Below are 19,202 nucleotides of genomic sequence, written 5' to 3'. Positions count from 1 at the left end.
TCACAAATAAATCCAGACTTTGGGAAATAGGGTGAAGAACAAACAAAACCTCAATGTTACAAGTCATGTGAAAAATTGTATAGAGTATTCTGGTGGTATCTGCCTGTAATTTAAAGACCAACTGTAAACTGAGAAGAACACTGATACTATGCTGTTTTATTCCACTAAATTTTCCTAAGAGCTCTGATAGAATTCCCCTAAATTGTTCATGCATGAAAGGAAAAGTATGTCTGTGTGAGAGACGTTGATCTGAAATAGTTAAAAACAATCAACACTCTATCAGTCTGGTGATACACAAACCTAGTTTATCAATGTGAAAATCCATATACGAACTCGAATGTTGCAAGGTGGGCTAAGATATTCTTAGGATAGAGAATCCTTGAGCTCAAGTCTTTGGTTTGTTAATGTTAAATGTACAGTAGGCTGCTGTAATCAGTTCCTGTTTCTTCCTCATAGAGATACTAGGAAGGTGGGTGACAGGACCCCAGGACACCCACAGGTCGATCTACACCCCTTTTTCTACAACCTCACCTCACTCCTTTCCTTTACACATATATACACACGCACTCCCCTGTCACATTTGAAGCCCTAGTGCCCCGGTGCGTAGTTTTCTAGGGTCTTTTCACCGGTGCGTTAAATGGGCTCTGATGACTGCGGTTGAATGCCACCTCCTCCAAGGGCCCACAGCTCACCTCTAGCTTGTGGTTGATTTGGGACACAGTCTGGGCTTTATGGCAAAGCTGCGCAAAGCAGGAACTCAAGCTGGTCATCTTCTGTCTCCCCTCATAAGTGATGTCCGCCTGGTCCGGATCGATCTCACCCAGGAGCAGATCCACATCCACGAAGGCCTTGTCGAACTCCTTCTCTAGCACCTCCAACCATCGGAACATGGATACCCCGCCGGGGGAGACCCCTACGGCGCAGGAGGCGCCCCCTGGGCCCCCTCCGGCTCCTGCCGGGCACGGGCCGCCCGCCGACATGGCGCCGTCTAGGACCTCCCCCGACTGCTACTGACCCCCGCCGCCCACCCCGCGCGAGAGGAACTGCTGGGACTGCGGGGACTCCCGCGCACGCACGCTCCGTCGGTCCCCTCCCTTCCCCTCGCGCGGCTAACGCCGGCAATGCAGCCCCGCAGTGGCAAGAGCAGTGAAGCCAAGGCGGCGGCGGTGGCACACGGAAGAATCCGGCCGTCCCACCTCCCGGCCCGCCGCCGCTGCGCATGCGTAGCGAAGACTTAGGCGGACGCAGCCTGGCGGGATGAAATGGGCGGGGCTAGGATGAGACCTTGGCCTATGAAAAGCCTCTGCTTGGGACCGGCCCGTCAGTGGCCATATTGACAACTGGCAAACTCCAGCTTGAATCCCCGAGAAACGGGAACGCGTCGTGTTTGCTTCCAAGTTGGAAAGGGTGGGGAAGAGAAGGGTGTCCACGTCGCAGACATGAACGGCTTCCGCCCATTTGACTTCACAGTGGGCGGGAGCCTATCTAAAGTCCTCCAGGACAGTTGCTGCGGAGACTTCCAGGGGCAGGGAAGGGAATGCGAGGCAGGGCGGTGTGAGCATGCGCAATGGCCACGTTTTACCTTTCCATTACAGTGCCTGTGGAGGGTGAGGTGGGTGGACATACGGGCTCTTCCTGCTAAACCAGGCCCTAAATTCCGGGTGGAAACTGCCTGGAGCTGTGCGTTGAAGGACAGCGGCCGACCAGGTTTTGCTGAATTCATGCGAGACCTTTTGTCTTGTGATTAAGAGGCAGACCTGGGTTCAAGTTTTACACCCTGTCACATATTAGCTGTCCCATTTAGTTGTATTCTTTAACCTCAAAGCCTTAGTTGGTAAAATTTACTTCACTCAGTAGTAAGGTAAAATGCTTAACTTCAGTGCTTGGCACTTGGTATTCCTTAATATTACACCACAGGTCATACGTTTCCCAAGGAAGTGTTTTTAAAAGTGTACTTATTTCAACAACTGAAGTGTTCCCACAGTGACATTTCATAAAAAAAAAACTCTAAAGATTCATATATTGGACACACACAAGTGAGACATGAGCCTCACTCAAGCAGAGCTCGTAGGCTAGTGAGTCTAACCCTCATAGCTACAGTTTTTATTTGGAATTTTGTAGTACTTTGGAGTGTTCACAAACTGCTCTTTACCATTAGCCTATTCACTGTCAAGCCCCTTCCACTTCTAGAGTAGTCCAGTCTTAGAAAGGGAAGGAGAAATCAGACCTTAGAGTAGGCTGGTGAGAACTGCCTCTCTTGCATTGCCTAAGGAAATATTGTACTAGCCCACTATAGACTCCTGTGATCTGGAACAGACTCTTCCAGTTGATCACCACCAAAGCCTGCATTGTGTACCCCTCGCCAACGCAATGACCCCTTGCACACTAGTTAGCATTGGTCAATAAAGTCCTTTGGTTTCAGCAAACTTAGCTAAGCAAAACTGTGAGATTTTGCCTTGAGCTTAATTAAATAGGCACCTTCACATAGGTTTTAATACACAATAAATAATATAAAACTAAAATATGTATCTGTTCTCATTCCATTTCAAATTAACTTTATTTCCATCTGCAATATTTGCAAGAACATCATTACTACAGCTACCAAGGTTCCAGCCACTTTCTCTGTACATATTATGGTTAGCAATGCATTTTCAGGAATTTGAAGTAAATAATTGAAAATTGGAGGGGAGCACATACATGGAATCACATTAAGAACAGCTTCCAGGGGGCACCTGGGTGGCTCAGTCGGTTAAGGGTCTGCCTTCGGCTCAGGTCATGATCTGGGAGTCCCAGGATCCAGTCCCTCATCAGGACTTCCTGCTCAGCAGGGAGTCTACTTCTCCCTCTGACCCTCCCCCCACTCGTGCTTTCTCTCTCTCACATTTTCTCTCTCAAATAAATGAATAAAATCTTAAAAAAGAACAGCTTTCAGTTGTTGAAAACACTATGTGTAAAGCATTATGCTATTTGCTTTAATTCTTTGACACTAAATCATATGAGGTAGCTATTATTCACTTTTTTTTTTTTTTAAGATTTTATTTATTTATTTAATTGACAGAGAGAGAGAGACAGCGAGAGAGGGAACACAAGCAGGGGGAGTGGGAGAGGGAGAAGCAGGCCTCCCGCGGAGCAGGGAGCCCGATGCGGGGCTCGATCCCAGGACCCTGAGATCATGACCTGAGCCGAAGGCAGTCGCTTAACCGACTGAGCCACCCAGGCGCCCCTATTATTCACTTTTTAATAGATGATTTAACGGATGAGAGCTTAAGTATCTTGGTAAAGTCATACAGCTAATAATCAAGTGAGGTGAGATTTCAATCTAGTTGTCTTTTTCTCCAAAGTCTTAGCTATTAACCATGGAATATAGAGGGATGAGGGTTCTTTTTGTATAAGTTACCAGCATAATAAATTGGCAAATCAGTCCAAAACTTTTTCTTTTCTTCTTTCTTTCCTTTTTTTTTTTTTTTTTTTTGAGAGTGGGGAGGGGCAGAAAGAGAATCCTAAGCAGGCTCACCCCAGCACAGAACCCTAGTGGGGCTTAATCCCAGGACCCTGAGATCATGACCTGAGCCAAAATCAGGAATCAGTGCTTAACTGACTGAGCCACCCAGGTATCCCTGTCCAAAAGTTTTTCTAAAAAAAAAAAAATATATATATATATATATTCCCACTTATAAGCCATATACAAATCTATTAATATGTAAGAAATAGTACCCAAAAAGTAATTATAATACTCACTTTCTATTATCACTCTCTAGTTGGTATGGACTATGCTTGGAAATAAATTTAATTTCTTTAAAAAAAAATATCATTCAACTTCCTATCATACTGTGTGGGTATGGCTGAAAAGCATTTTAAGTGTTTATGCTTCCAGTGCTCTGATCCTCGGTGAATACCCCATTTTCAGGATTGTAGAACCCAGTTCCAATTCTGTTTACAACCTTTACAACTTCAACAAATCACACTCTCTGTGTCTCAGAATGCTTTTATCTCGTGTTGTCCCTTCTCATGATCCCACTATGTAGCAGCGGCCACATCTCTGTGTGCTTGCTATCTCGGTACTATGTGACTATTTCAAATGTTCATGAGGTGCCCTCTATGTAGACATTATCTTTCGCCCACCTCTACCAGCGATTTGCATTTCTGCAAGTCACAACCTAATATGGAAGGGAAAAGCAGTTTGATAGTCCAGTGCTGCCATCTGTTGTCAGAGTGCTTTGCCTACATTTATTGCCTTCCCCCACCCCTGCTTGATAAATTTATCTATCTATCTATCTATCTATCTATCTATCTATCTATCTATTTATTTATTTTTGATTGCCTTATCTTGACCTACTCTAGAATTTGGTATTGTATGTAATCTCAATTCCTGTGGAATTTGTTTTCTTAGCAATAATAAAATGTTGATACTTCTATTTGCAATTGCATTGGCAGAAACTTCCAATAACTGTTCTATGAATCATGCTTATGTGATTAAAAATTTCTAATAGAACTTAAATGTGACAGTTTTGTTTTAGGAACTTATCCCTCCGGAGTTTTGCCACAAGGTATTTCTAAGAATAAATGGGGTGGGAACTGAGGAGACTGGGAAAAAGAGAAAGGGCTAAGGATTTCTTGGTTGAGTACTGGTACTTAAGCTGTGAGGTTAGTGTAGAGTTCAAACATGTATCAGAGCGTCTTCGATTGCAAAGGCACTGTATTGAATGGCCATAGAAGACCCACTCTGGACTGGAGAGGGAGACTGCCATTCATTAAACTCTACTGTGTGCCAGGCCCTGTACTAAGCTTTGCAGATTTCATTTAGCCTCTAGTAACCCCACCAGGAAAAATGAAAAGGTAAAGTAAATGATGTTGGTCGCTGTAAACAGTTGTATGATGAATCAAGACAAGGAAAATCTACTACATTTTACTTGAGCAATGTGGATAAAGTCTTGGAATATCCTGTTCATACGTATTATTTAAATTATATTTATTCACATTTACTAACAATATGAAATTTCGAGATAGGCATAGTGAAGAAGTAAGTCTGGGCATCCCAAAGTGATTTCCGAGCCTTATTCTCCTTCTGATAATTTCTTTTATATATACATATAGAAAAACTGTTTACCCTCTTCTTAAAACTTGAGAATTTTGGTGCAGTGATTTAGGATTAGACAGATCAGACATCTCTTTCAGGAAACCTTCCTTTTTTCTTCTCATGTGGAGCTGTAGATACCATCACCATTTAGTTTCCTGCATACACTTGCTACAACACTCATCATAGTTTTTTGGAGCCCCTTAGACTGTGAGCTCCTTGCAGTGGTAACTGTATCTTACTTATCTTCGAATTCCAGGTCCTAAAGCAGAACATAGAATATGGTCGGAATGATGTAAGTATTTGTGGAATCAGTTTAATAATTAAGATATTACAACAGTCTACTTAGGAATCTAAAAACTGTCACTTTTCAAGACATACCTTTGATACCTGCCAGAGAGCATACTTAAATGTATTTTTATATTGGCACAGGAGGTAGGAATATCTACAAAATACATGTTTGTCTTTAAAATCCAAGAAGTATTTTTTATCAACTGAAAGAGAAAGGTTTATTTAACAATGGTCTGCTTGATTTGACTAATAATGCACCCAGTATAATTTAAACTTTGAGAATTATTTTACCTCTTCCATAGTTAAAATTTATGAGCCACTACATTTTTGTGTGGTGTACCCAAACCTAAAGACAAAACATAACAAAAAACAATTTTCAAAATCTCTATTACTACATTTTTTTCCTTACTCAAGACCAACTACAACGGCTTTTCCACCTGCTACCTGATTTACATCCTTTATTTACCCTTTCCCACAGCTCTAGGTTTGTTGCAGCATTATCTAAAACCACCATTTATCAACAATGGTATCAGAGTTTACTAATCATTGATTCTTCCTCTTTCATCCACTGTCAAGTCACTGTTTATTTCTCAGATTGTCAGACTTTACAGATCAAACATAGACTCCCCCCTCATCAGCCCCTGTCATTTATGCTTCTTATAGATTAATTCTACAAGGGGCCCCAAACAAATGCATTCTGAACACCGTTTAACATTAGTTATCTTTTTTTTTTTTGCACTTAGATTAAAAAGTGTAAGAATACCTTAAATCATCTCCTTAGAATTTTTATAGTCTTCCAAACAATCAGTCAGGGAACTGTAGGGAAACAATTATATAAAAGCCACGTCACAAGAGTTGTTGGAAATGGAATCTGTTTGGCCCCAGTTGATTGTAACTCACTCAAAACTCATTTGGCTTTTGTGGCCATGGTAAGCAGAGGGGGTGAAGATGAAACGACTTTTATAGTGGATATTCATCACTATAAATGGGGGGGTTGCCCATATTTGAGCCCCCTCTGTCTAGGGAATTCCCTACCTTTTGTAACTTGAATATGGTAAACAGAGTCTTCCTCCCATAATGAACTGAAGTTGTCTGACAAGCATACTGTCCCGACTCTGTGACTGCTGGAGCACAGGCATATAATCTGGGGTCAGCTAACCAAAATAATCCACCTGGGATTTTTACCTTGGAGACAGTGAGGCAAGGACTGGGACAGTTCCTCTTGGTAGGGAGGAGAGATGGGGCTGGGAGTAGCGACATCTTTTTTCAGTAGCAGCGGGGGCCAGCAGTGGTACACAATTTCTGGTTCAGCGGTGGAGGCCAGGGCATCCGTGTTCCTCGGTGACACTAGATGGAAGTGTGATTTTTGCCTGTGATTCTGGCTATAGAGGCTTCCTTTTATTCTTGCCATTTCCAAATCTGGTTCCCTAGGTTTTCACAATTCTGTGTGCTACCCAATTATCCATAATTCCTTTTTCTGCTTAAATTAGCCAGAATTGTTTTTCATTGCTTGTAAGTAATAACCCGAACCAATACAACTATCATATACTGAGACTTCCTTTTCACCCGTAGACTTGACATGCCTTAGTTCATTTCATCTATTCCTTTCTGTAGGATGGAAATTATTTCCCTTCATTTTATCTTCAGTTACAAAAGAAAAAATTGAGATTTAGAGAGGTTAAGTAGTAGAAAAATTATTTTTTGTATTACTTTAAACAGACTTTTTCTGCAACATTCCCAAGAAGGAAACAAGTTTGTTTGTTTGTTTGTTTTAAGATTTATTTATTTATTTGAGACAGAGAGAGCAAGGGTAGGGGACAGAGGGGGAGAGAGAGAATCCCAAGCAGACTCCCCGCTGAGGGCAGAGCCAATGTGGGACTCGGTCTCACGGCCCTGAGATCATGATCTGAGATGAAATCAAGAGCCTGACACTCAACTAACTGAGCCACCCAGGCACCCCAAGAAGGAAACAAGTTTAAAAAGAATCATAGTCATAATTTTTGATTCTTTAAAACTTTTTTTATCTCAGAAGGAGATTTTCATAAATTAAAGCCTTCTGTTTAGCTCTTGGCTGATCAGTTTTATAATAGGAATCACAAGCCAATGCTTACAAACCTATATCAGAGAAAACTTGGGTTAGTCAGTTTCATCTCTAGAATTCAGTTTCCTGTCTATAATGGGAACTAGCCCTTGGCTTTTAATAAACCAAGGAAGGCCAATATCCATTGCATTGAGATACACATCTGTATTTATTGTGGGGTTTCTTAACAAAGGCACTGTTGACATTTTGGACTTCTTAGTTCTTTGTTGTGGGGCTGTCCTGTACATTGTAGAGTTAGTTTAGTAGCATCCCTGGCCATTACTCTCTAGATGCCTGTGATACTGTCTATCCTCTCCCAATCACAACGACCTTTTATTGTCATAGAAAATGTCTCCAGACATTGCCAAATTGACCCTAGTTGAGAATCCTTGGGTTCTAGAAAGGAACAAATGAAGGGAGGCCATTAGGGGGAATAAAGATAAAAAAACATGAGAAAGCAAGTCAGGGAGGATCCTGGCTTGAGAATCTAAACAAAAGACACGAATCTAATTCAATCCAAATTCAAATGCGAAGCATATTCTTTGAGGTGGCAATCTTTCTGGTGCTGAAAGATTAAACCTAGATTCTGGGCTATATTTTGAACAGTTGCTAGGTGAATCATTTGCGTTTCCATTCTTGAGAAAGACACCATGTTTCTTTACTAGGTTTCTCCTTGCCCAAAGAAGCCAAGCAATAATGATCAGATAAGGTGTTGTTAAATCTTTTTAGAGAAAAAAACAGTATGTCTCACACTTAGCCTTAGGGATCCATAAACTCAAGACCTAAAAACACAAGCTAAATGTAGGGAATTTTAAAACTGTAGCCCTTCGTCAATATGGGAAGACTCCGAAAGTCTGCAGAAAGCGCGCCAGGAGCTGAGTGTTTGTGGCTTCTTAGCACAACGTAACTGCAGAGGGGCCTGTCACCTCCAGAGCAGGTGCAACAAAACATGCGTGTCCTGCAAACACCAAGGCTGTACATTGGCACTCTACTTTCTCTGCAGTTTATGCTATCAATAAGACTTTGCCTTCTACTCGAAAAAAAATAAAAGACTTTTCAGCTTCACTCTAAATAAATAGGCATGGTCTGGGGGAACCAATAGAGCTTTTGTTCTTCAAATCATTTTCAAATTTTTTAATGATCCAAATTATTTATATTTGTCATGTTCAAATTAGGAAACAACCTACACTTAGTAGTTAATCAAACTGGGACAATACTCTTGATGGGCTCTTACACGTTTAAATTTATATTTATGGAAACTATACAATCACATGAAAAATATAATAGTAAAAGGGGCAGAATATACAGTTGTATATGAGTATGTTTACAACCTGATGAAATAATACTGTTCACAGCATAAAATAGTAACAGAGATAATGCCAAAATTGCAGGAAAGCTATGGAAATACCATGGAAGAAAAAAATGTAATACAGTGTAATTTCAGGGCTCAGTCAAAGCAAAGGGTATCCTGCAGTGACCAACAGAGGATAGGAAATGGAACTCATCTCTGTGCTACAAAACAGAAAAATTAGGTGTCAGCTGACGGCAGATGACAGCATAGGGTTTGGTAGGTATTTCCTTTTAAGTAACCATGCATTTACCCTTTTAGCAACACAGAAGGAAAAAAGTGTTCCATGAGTAGTTCTCTTTGTTTTTTCAAAGTCTAGGCAGAGAAAAGAAACTGGAAAACTGTTTGATTGGGGCACAAGACTAACATTGATTTTTTTTTTCCCCTCCTTGCTCCTTTTTCCAAATTTTCTTTTATTGAGCATGACTTTCCGATTTGAAAATTCTAAAATTTAAAAACAATAATTCTGTCACCAGACAAGAGAAATAAATGGTCAAGTTTGTTGAAAATCAGAATATTGATAGAAAAGAAATCTCTTATCATTTCTTATCTCAGATAGTAAAAGAAAACAGAGGTAAAAAAAATCAGAAAAGAGGAGCAGACAAGTCTTTTGAGAAAAGCACACAGAAATCCTTACTCTAGAAATAGAATGAACTGATTATTAGAGCAAAGAAACTTTTGGCTTCACAATGAAAACTGTAGCAAAGAGAGGTGGGTTGAAGAGCACATCAGAAAAGCTTTTCAATATTAGAAAGGGTTTCTTTGGAGCAATCCACTCAGGCCAACCAGCGTGGGGAAATTCAGGTCTTCCACCGGGCACGAGAAAGCTTTTCTGTATAATCTTTTGCTTGAAATGCTTTTAAATTCCTCAGCAGGGATGAGCCCAGCAAGTCAAAGAGCCTCAACAAAGGCATGCCCGGAACAAATGAAGGCTTCCCTCTGCAGTGGGGCTTCAGAACACACAAGTTCCTCTGAAGAAACTAGAGGCCTTTTCTTCCATTACGACAAATAGTTAAAGGTAAGGGACCCATTTTGATGTTCCATTCTCATCTGAGTCAACAGTATTTTTGAATGGCAGAAATATTGTTCAAATATGATAGTTGGGTGGATCGGGTGATAGATGAACCGAACAAGTTATCTGTGGCTATAAACCTCTCTCCTTGGTAGCGCATTGTTTCACCTAGCAATAAAATGTTACTGGAACAACAATAATAAAGAGAAAAGCTGCCCATTTCCCCGTACTGGTTAATAGGAGAAGAAAACACCTGCCTGTTGCAGGCCTACAAAAATGGTTTTAATACAGGGTCACAGCAAATTCAAAGGTTTATAGCCCACTATAAAACAGCTCTTTGTCTTTTCCCACTAATTCCCTAGTGTCACATTTAACAAAACAAGGAAACTACAGATAGTAGAGGTGTTTGCTGATTAGCCTCCCAAGCCATAAATAACCGAGGGTTTTGCTCACCTACAAATATTAAGGTAGCTTATCAATGTTTAAGCCCTTTGTAATTGTTGCTAACATTTTAACCCAGGCAAATTGAGAATTTTTTCTTTCCTGTCTTCTTACATTGACAGAGTACACATTCATAAGATTCTATTATCAGATTTCATGGTATAAAGAGTGAGACATCCCCCAAACACTCGTCCGCTGCCTGGGAGGCCCCATTTTGGAAGATGCATCTGCTTTATGCTTTCCTCGTTTTGCTTTCTCTTAGCTACGGTTTCCATCCTACCTGTCCCGGCCGATGTAGCTGTGATTCCGTGTACTCGGTGCAATGCTATAGGCTAACGGAGCTGCCATCCACTCTTCCTTCCACCACCAAGAAGCTCTACATTAGCCACAGCAAAATTCCACGCCTTCAGGTAACCGTTCTACGGTCTAGTTGCCACAATCTTATTTTCTGAGGCAGGGTGAGGGGCGACCGTGTAGCTGTAAATGATCAACACTCAAAAGTGGTGCTTATCAAGTTTGGGTTGTTGCGCTAACTATCTGCTTGCCCTTTACTGCTGAGATGGGTGTATGCCTCTGGATATTTCTTTTTAGAGACACAGTCGAGAACCATCAGAATCTATCATTAATGATGTTTTATTTCAGTTTTTGTTTTTAAAAAATGTAATTATGTTGTTGCAAAGTAGAAGTAAAGAAGTGGCTCTTTCTTAACAAAGAGAGTTTGAGAGCAAATGGCTATTTGCTGTCCCCACGATTAAGGATGAGTGCTTTCGGGGGATAAAAAGGAGTTTTGTTTGTGCCGTAGAAAGCAGGTGATCCTTAGAGCATTGTAAGACTATCAAGATGAAGCCCAGCATATGAGAATTATTTATAATGGACCCTACATACCTGCCAGGCATCAGGGGCTTTGTGGAAACATCTACGGAGGAAATACGTGTTTTTGTTTTGGCGTGTTATTGCAGTACTTGTTCTATGAACTTTTAATTTTGACTTTTTTATTTATGCCTACCTATTCAGAGTGCTGCAAAGAGTGCTATAGATTTGTCTGAATTTTATAATACAAAGGAATTTTGTTTTTGGCCTTTGATATTTTGGAAGTTATGGAGAGACAAGGGTTCTTATCCTGATTTTCCCCCTATCCAGAGATATAATCATCTTAAGCAAACAGTTAAAAAATCTCTGGGCCTTACTTTTTACCTTTGTGAAGTAAGAAGGGTGGGTTAGATTGGTGATCCTGGGCTCCTTTTACCTGTAAAATTCAATGGCTCTCTGATTTTGTCTTTACCAGTCACTGCTCTTCCCTCCTAGATCCAAACCCAAGATAAGGAAATGCATCTCGATGCAGGTGCAAGGAGTCAGCAGGTGGATGTACTTTCCCTCCAAAGAGAGACACCTTCCCCTTCCATTTGGTTAAGAAATTGGAATGTAGGTGCGCCTAAACACGGAGAGTTTAAAGTATGTGGCGTGGAATTGATTTCAAGGCTCAATAAGCAAAATTGCCTAGTGGACATGTTTATTGTCCTCTTGTAATCCACGAGTGCCTAATGCCAGAGAGCAAGTCTGACCCCGTCAGGTCTCAGTATTCAAGCAGGACAGCCGGTTAAAGGGCAAGGTGCTTAAATATTTGTCCTGAGGGCCTGAGATGCCAAGAGCTGAAGTATCAGCTAAGCCCGGTAATGATTCATCACTGTTGCTTGCAGCCAGTAAGATGAAATTATACCTCTCATCAAATTCAGTGATCGAATGAGCACGTTTGTCATTGGTTTACGTTCTCTGAATGGTAATACTGCCGCTTCTCTGACTTTAATCCAGTTAATTGTCTCTTGGAAGGGTAGTTTCAGCAGAGAGGTTGATGAAAGACAGGATTGTTTTGTGAAGGAAATAAAAAGCTCTAAGCAATAATACATCTCTTTTAAAAACCCTTAGGTTTTAAATGACCGTATTTTAGCTGTCTTTGGTGAATAGGATGTATGTTCTACAGAATCAGGTGCCTGTATATCTTAGAATATCTTCAGATTAATAGCAATAGAAATTATATACATATGTATACACACATATATGTACACATATATACGAACACATACATATATGCACACATACCGCGTACGAACCATGTGTACGCCCATGGATACAAACATATATCTCACAATTAAAAATGTTTCTATTACTTATTTGTATAATTTGTGTTTGTGACTGTGAATGCTGTGTTTGAGACTAGGGATAAAAGATGAAAAATTCACAGTTCCTGCCCTCAGGACATGAGGGCCTTTATTATCCATTCATCTGTAAAACTGCCTACTTGTTGGAGGTGCATGACACTGGGCTGTAACGCTCCTTGTTTCTTCTTCCTTTGTCTCATACTGTGCCTCAGCCCCTTCCTCTCCTGGCTTCTGGTCTTGCTCTCCATCCCGAGTCCTGCATCTTCTTGGTGCCATCAGCGTGCGATGTCCTAGCTCATAAGAATTCCCTGAGCTCATGAGAAAGTATCCATCTACGCTTCCACTTCACCACAGCCATCTACTTGGTGATATCATAACCATTATACCTGAAACCCCTCCACTCAGAAATCTCGAATTCTCCCGCTCTCTGGTCATTATCTTCTTTGCTTTCAGCTGCCATACTCTACTTCTTTTGCCACCTCATGGAGACTTCTAACCCTACATCTACCCGGATAGCCTCTACCCGGTAGAGGATCACACAACATCTCTACACATATGTGTGTATAAATGTGTGGTTTGGAACAACCACAAATTTGTAGAAACACTGCAAATTTAAGGTCTCTGACCTCATCTGGGTCTTCACTGTCACCCATCTGTCCTTTCAATTCTTCTTGGCCAGGCTTTCCTACATTCCATCAACATCTTCCAAAACTGCAGTACAGTTTGGGTTGTCTTCTCAATCCCTACTATCCTCATTCTCACCCATGGTTAGCCTCCCATTTTATTGACTAATCCTGACAAAACCGAGGCCATTAGTCTTGATCTCCCTCAACTCCTGCTCACTGTGGACTAACTTGTCTCCATTCAATTCTGCAAACTCTTTCCTCCAGACAGAGAGGATGAGACCTCCCTTGTTCTGCTCAAGGCCGCGTCCCACCCATGCCCTGGAGTCCATCTTCCTCACCTCTACCTGGAGCTTGCTCCATCATTCTCCCCACACCCATATTTTCAGTTGATCTTTCCTTACTAGTGCCCTGTTCTAGCCTATAAATAGGCTTCTTTCATTACAATAAAAATAAAATTATTTGGGGGCACCTGGGTGGCTCAGCTGGTTGCGTGTCTGATTCTTGATTTCATTTCAGGTCATGATCTCAGGATCGTGGGATAGAGCCTTGCATTGGGCTCTGCACTCAGCAGGGAGTCTGCTTGAGATTTTCTCTCTCCCTCTCCCTCTCCCCACCACTTGCATTCTCTTTCTCTCTCTCTAAAAATAAGTACATAAATCTTCAAAATAAAATAAAATAATTTTAACTCTGTGTCTCTTCCTGCTACTGCCTCTCTTTATTGGCAAAACTCCGTAAAAGGATAATCTATACTTACTGTCTCTACTTCACCTCCTATTTATTCTCTAATTCACCACTGTTTGGTTTCTACCTACTCCACACAGTTAAAAAACTGTTCTCTCTAGTACATCGGCTCACTCCTATTTCTTTAAATTCTCACTCTTTTGCCTTCCATGGCACCACACTTTTATGTCCTCATGATTCCTCTCTGATAGTTCCTTTCTGCCATTTTTGTAGGTTTCTTTTCTTCCATTGCCCCTTATTTTTTTGGGCTTCTCCAGGGAGTTGCAGTCCTCAGCCTTTCCATTTCTTACTATGTACAGTCTCCTTAAGTGACTTCACTTTATGTAAGGAATGATGGCTCCCATAACTGAGTTTCTAATTCATGCCTTTCCCCCATGTTTCAGACTTATCCAGCTGCCTACTGGACCTCTTCATATATGTATATCATCTCAAAATAACATGCCCCAAACTGAAGTCAATCTTTTTCCCTAAACCTGTGGTCTCTTGTCACTGGCTTCTTTCACTTAAAATAATGCCCTCAAGGTTCATCCATCTTATAGCATATTTCAGAATTTACTTCCTTTTAAAGACTAATATTCCATTGTATGTATATAGCACATTTTGTTTATCCATTCATTAGTTGATGGACACTTGAGTTGTTTCCTTTTTTTGGCTATTATGCTCCAAAGAACATTCATGTACCAGTTTTTGTGTGGACATATATTTTCATCTGCCTTGGGTATATACCTAAGAGTGGAATCTCTGGGTAATATGGTAATTATGTTTCACATTTTGAGGAACTGCCAGACTGTTTTCCAAAGTGGCTCCATTGTTTTGTATCCCTCAAGTAATATGTGATGGCTCCAGTTTCTCCACATTCCTGCTAACATTTCTTATCCTTTTTTGGATTATAACCATCCTAGTGAGTGTCTGTTAGTATCTCACTATGGTTTGACTTTCATATCACTAGTGGTTAATGATGTTGAGCCTCTTTTTGTGTGCTAATTGACCATTTGCATATCTTTTTTGGGGAAAATGTCTATATGACCATCCTTTGCCCATTTTTTTAAATTGGGTTCTTTGTCTTTTCACTATTGGGTTGTAAGAGTCCTTTTTATATTCTAAATACAAATCTCCTATCAGATCTATTATTTGAGAAAATTTTCTCCCATTCTATGGTTGTTGTTGCTGTTGTTCATTCTCTTAATGGTGTCCTTTGAAGCACAGATGTTTTTAATTTCCAGTAAGTCCCATTTACTATTCTACATGTGTGTCACTTTTGCTTTTGGTGTCGTATCCAAGATAGCTTTTACCAAACCCAAGGTCATGAAAATTTATGTCCGTATTTTCTTCTAAGAGTTTTACAGTCTGGGCTCTTACATTTAGAGGACAAATAGGAGTGTCTCAATGACAGCAGTCAATTAAAAGGATTGTGCTTTACATCTTTTGTGGAAGGAGAGAACCTACTTCAAATTCCTCCTGGGTAAGAAATACATGAACAGAGTTGATCACCAAGCGGGGGGATTATGGATTATTTTTATATTCTCTCCATACTTGCCAGGACTTTAAAAATGTTTACAGAGAACAAGTATTGATGATCAGGAAGAAAAGTTCCAACATTGTTTTACAGACTCCTTACTGGCTTGATGCATACAGGTCTGAGGCTGTAACTATGAGCGTATTTCAGTTATCCTGTGGACATTGAACCTATAAGGAGCCCAAGAAAGGTCTGTGGCCCTCTAATGCTTGCAGCAGTGGCTACCCAGAAGAAACCAGAAACAAAGCCTTTCATGAGGAAGCCAGCAGGCCTTGCTTCTCTGCTCTACCTCATTTTACTTGCCTTGCTTCTTTTTCACTTTTCGTATTTTAGTGTAACTTTTATCTACATATATATTAGGTTCACTAAACTGTAAAAATGTATGGCAGGAATTATACTTAGGGAAACTTCCTACACCTAATCATTAACACCAAGCCCTACTTGCCTTGCTTTTTAAGCAACATTGAAAAAACTCACAGTAGCCTCAAGGTTAGCTCGAGGGCAAAAGCATCTCTTTTTTTACATCTTTTGAGTACAGTTCAGCTTAGTCCAGGGAAATGGAAAAACTGGTCTAGCAGAATTATTTTCCTTTGTCAGCTCTGTAAATTCAACTGAAAATTTGAAAATCAGTATCTTCCCCACTGTTTGTGGTGCCAAAATTTTATATTCTCCTGCTAAATGTAAGTCATGGTAGTGAGGTTAAAATAAAAATATGTGTGCTGGGGTAAGATAAATCTGGGTTGGGGGCTCAACTTTTCCACTTGCTAGCAAGACATACTTGGACCAGATATTTTACCTTCTCAGGCCTTAGTTTCCCTTTCCAAAAAGGGAATAATCTTGCTTAAACACAAGATTTTATAAAGATAACCATAGTGAATACTTAGAAAATGACGGCCATTTTTCTTAAGATTTTAGTTTTACGTAATCTCTACAGCCTACGTGGGGCTCCAACTCACAACCCCAAGATCAAGAGTCCCATGCTTCTCCCACTGAGCCAGCCTGGAGCCCCAAGAAGATGGTAACCATTTTAATTAATAATAACCAAAAGTAATCTGCATTGACTGACAAAAAGAAAAAAAGAAGTGTCTCTATACTTAATAAAAGAAAACAACTGTCCATTGGATTCAGTTAAGAACATGAATTATGTTGACTGTTTAGGCCAGTCTGTACACTTGACGAATAGAAATGAAGACAAATTGAAGCTCTGATACTACACCTTATTTGTCTAGTCCCCAAATAAATTGCCCATTCAGGTCCATGTCACCCCTGAGACTTGTTGCATACTCAGCAATCTTTTAGGGTTTGTGGTCACTCAGATAAAAGTGGAACTATTAATAGCCCCAAGTTCTTATGGAAGATCAGCAATCTAAGAAGTGAAGATCTATGTCTAGAGTCATTTCTGACTTTATATGCAAGAAAGCCTAGAAAGGGCACATAGAAATGAAAAGTCTATTAAAGAAGAGTCTTGGGCAGGTCTTTTTAATTTGGGGTGGGGGGGCTGAAATTCTTCATCCCTTAAATGGGAGATTTGAACTAGATAATCTCTAAAATTTCTGCTTTTCTAAATCTCTATGATTTGTGTCTAGATTTTGTCTTTTTTTGAAAAACATTAATTGTAGACCAGATGCAATCGAAAATGGTAAGTTGAGGAAGAAAGAGTTTAGAGTTCAATCTGTTTAGAGTCCAACAGACCTTGTTGAAATTCTCAAGTCTCTCAAGTTTGATAATAGCAAACTTGAAGGGTTATTAGAAGAATTAGTGATAATGTATTGTTAATAAACAAAATTCAACTGAGTACATTTGAAGATCTAATAAATAAGCAATTCATGAATCAGGCAGCATCTCATCTAGCAAGCAGAGAGATGTTCCCAGAAGCTGTACCCAATGGGAGGATTTATAGGCAGGAGGGTGGAGCAAGGGAGTTATAGACAAATCAGTAAGTAAGGATGGTTTCAGGTCCCGTCAAGTTCCTTGTGGGAAGAAGAGATGGGCAGGGTTTTTAATCATGATTATATGTCACTAATGCTGATCAGGAAATTTCAGGTTGACTGTTAAAAGGTCACATTCTTAGGAGAGGTTATAACTGTAATTAAGTCTTGGTTTGCTGTCATGGGTGGGGGGCAAATGACTCCATTTGGGGCTTGTGTTTTTTTCTTTTTTAACAATATAAAAAAAGCACTTGGCACTTGTAGATATTCAAGTGCAAGAAAAAATTACTATTATAATTGGGACTAGGACTGATTAATACATCTGATTAATAATTAAGAAAATATCACATATTAGCAGCCATATACAAACCAAGGTAACTGCCAAAACTATTACGATTAAAAACATCTGTTTATGGAAATTTTAACATAAGATTCTTCTAACAAGTATCATATTAGGAGAAGCTTTAAAATATACCACAATTCACATCACATGTCCTCCTAGAATATAAGTACCTATAATAAATATGTGATGTAAAATTAACCCACCTTGAGGGTGTTAACCACGCATTGGTATTACAAAAGGGCTCAACTGCATAATTAAATCAAACATTTAAAAACTGTAGATAGTAAGACATTAAATTGTGCGTTGAAAAACATTTTTTTAAAGATTTTATTTATTTATTTGAGAGAGAGAGAGCACAAGCAGGGGGAGCATCAGGCAGAGGGAGAGGGAGAAGCAGGCTCCCCGTGGAGCAGGGAGCCCGACGCGGGCTCAGTCCTAGGACCCCGGGATCATGACCTGAGCTGAAGGCAGATGCTTAACCAGCTGAGTCATCCAGGTGCCCCGTGCTTTGAAAATTTTAACTCAGTTGAATTCTAAAGCAGGTTGAAAATTCTGTGAATCTTTATCAAGCTGAAGAAAACCTGGAACAATTCCTCTTTCTGCCTAGAGATGATCTTACTCTGAAAACAAAATACCAAGGATTACATCAACCTGAGAAGACATAGATGGCAAGGTAGGAGGTTGACAGATAGGTGGAAAGATAGGAGTACTTGAACTTGCAAACCACGGAGAAAGTATATCAGATTTGATCATTTTTAAAATCTAGGAGAGGAGTAGCACGAATGGAATCTTTGCTTTACAGACATGGAAACACATGTATCCTGTTTGTTTCTTCATGGATCTTTTTCATCAGTGAATGCAAATTGAGGGGTAGGGAATAGGGAGGCTAGGCTAGTTTTTCAAACTATAATATAGTTGAAAAATGTTTCTCTGATAGGCCCATCCTAGTGATAGCAGTGTCTATGACATTTAAAATTTTTACTTTTAATGCTTAAAATTTTTTAAATGTAATTTGTAACTTAAAAAAATCTAAACAATGCAAAAGGAAGATAATGAAAATCTCTTATAACTTTACATTGTAGAGTTAACAACTGCTAATAGTTTGGTGAAAGATTTCCAGATTGTTCCCATTCTGGACTATTATAAGATGATGCCAACAAAGAACATCCTATTGTATAAATCATTGTGCAACTTGTAAGTACTTCTGGCTAGAAATAAACTTGCTGGGTCAGAGAATATGCATCAAAAGTTAGCTAATATTATGTCCACCAATAGTGTGTGAAAGAGCTCAACGTATTTTTGATATCTTACACTGTTAGCAATCATAAATAAAAAATAGTCAGGACCTGGGGCGCCAGGCTGGCTCAGTCAGTGGAGCATGCAACTCTTGATCTCAGTGTTGTGAGTTTGAGCCCAATGTTGGGTGTGGAGATTACTTAAAAATAAAATCTTTAAAAAAAATAGTCATGGGGGCGCCTGGGTGGCTCAGTCAGTTAAGTGTCTGCCTTCGGCTTAGGTAGGTCATGATCTCAGGGTCCTGAAATTGAGCCCCGTGTCAGGCTTCCTGCTCAGTGGAGAATCGGCTTCTCCCTCTCCTTCTCCCACTGCCTCTCCCCCCCACTCATGCTCACTCTGTCTCTCATTGT

The 19,202-nt window shown here is 40.1% G+C and overlaps 2 protein-coding genes and 1 long non-coding RNA gene across 7 annotated transcripts in view; 1 reads left to right on the top strand and 2 right to left on the bottom strand.

Moving 5' to 3' along the window:
• Positions 1 to 1,226, bottom strand: part of GOPC (golgi associated PDZ and coiled-coil motif containing) — a 42,362-nt gene extending 41,136 nt beyond the window's left edge. For 4 of the 5 annotated variants that reach the window (XR_013441138.1, XM_078054817.1, XM_036082288.2 and 1 more), the window contains exon 1: positions 693 to 1,225. Coding sequence is in view for 4 of the 5 variants with exons in the window: in XM_078054817.1 (XP_077910943.1) it covers positions 693 to 980 (288 nt within the window). In the remaining variant the exon portion in view is untranslated. Of the gene's footprint in view, positions 1 to 692 lie in introns of all 5 variants that reach the window. The other variant, XM_078054819.1, reaches the window with a different exon arrangement.
• Positions 1,227 to 4,952: 3,726 nt separating this feature from the next.
• LOC144379049 (uncharacterized) lies at positions 4,953 to 10,656 on the bottom strand. Its single transcript, XR_013441137.1, has 4 exons — positions 10,527 to 10,656; positions 6,551 to 6,712; positions 6,129 to 6,181; positions 4,953 to 5,336 (listed from the first exon to the last, which is right to left on the bottom strand). It is a non-coding gene; the product is annotated as an uncharacterized LOC144379049 (long non-coding RNA).
• LOC118529457 (nephrocan-like) overlaps positions 10,468 to 19,202 on the top strand; it is a 19,271-nt gene continuing 10,536 nt past the window's right edge. The window contains exon 1 of the mRNA XM_078054807.1: positions 10,468 to 10,656. Within this exon, the coding sequence (XP_077910933.1) occupies positions 10,468 to 10,656 (189 nt within the window). The remainder of the gene's footprint in view (positions 10,657 to 19,202) is intronic.

The sequence above is a fragment of the Halichoerus grypus genome, chromosome 9 (assembly GCF_964656455.1).
Source record: "Halichoerus grypus chromosome 9, mHalGry1.hap1.1, whole genome shotgun sequence".
Taxonomy (NCBI): Eukaryota; Metazoa; Chordata; class Mammalia; order Carnivora; family Phocidae; genus Halichoerus; species Halichoerus grypus.
The sequence above is the reverse complement of the archived record's forward strand: the minus strand, read 5'-3'. Positions and strand labels throughout refer to the sequence as shown.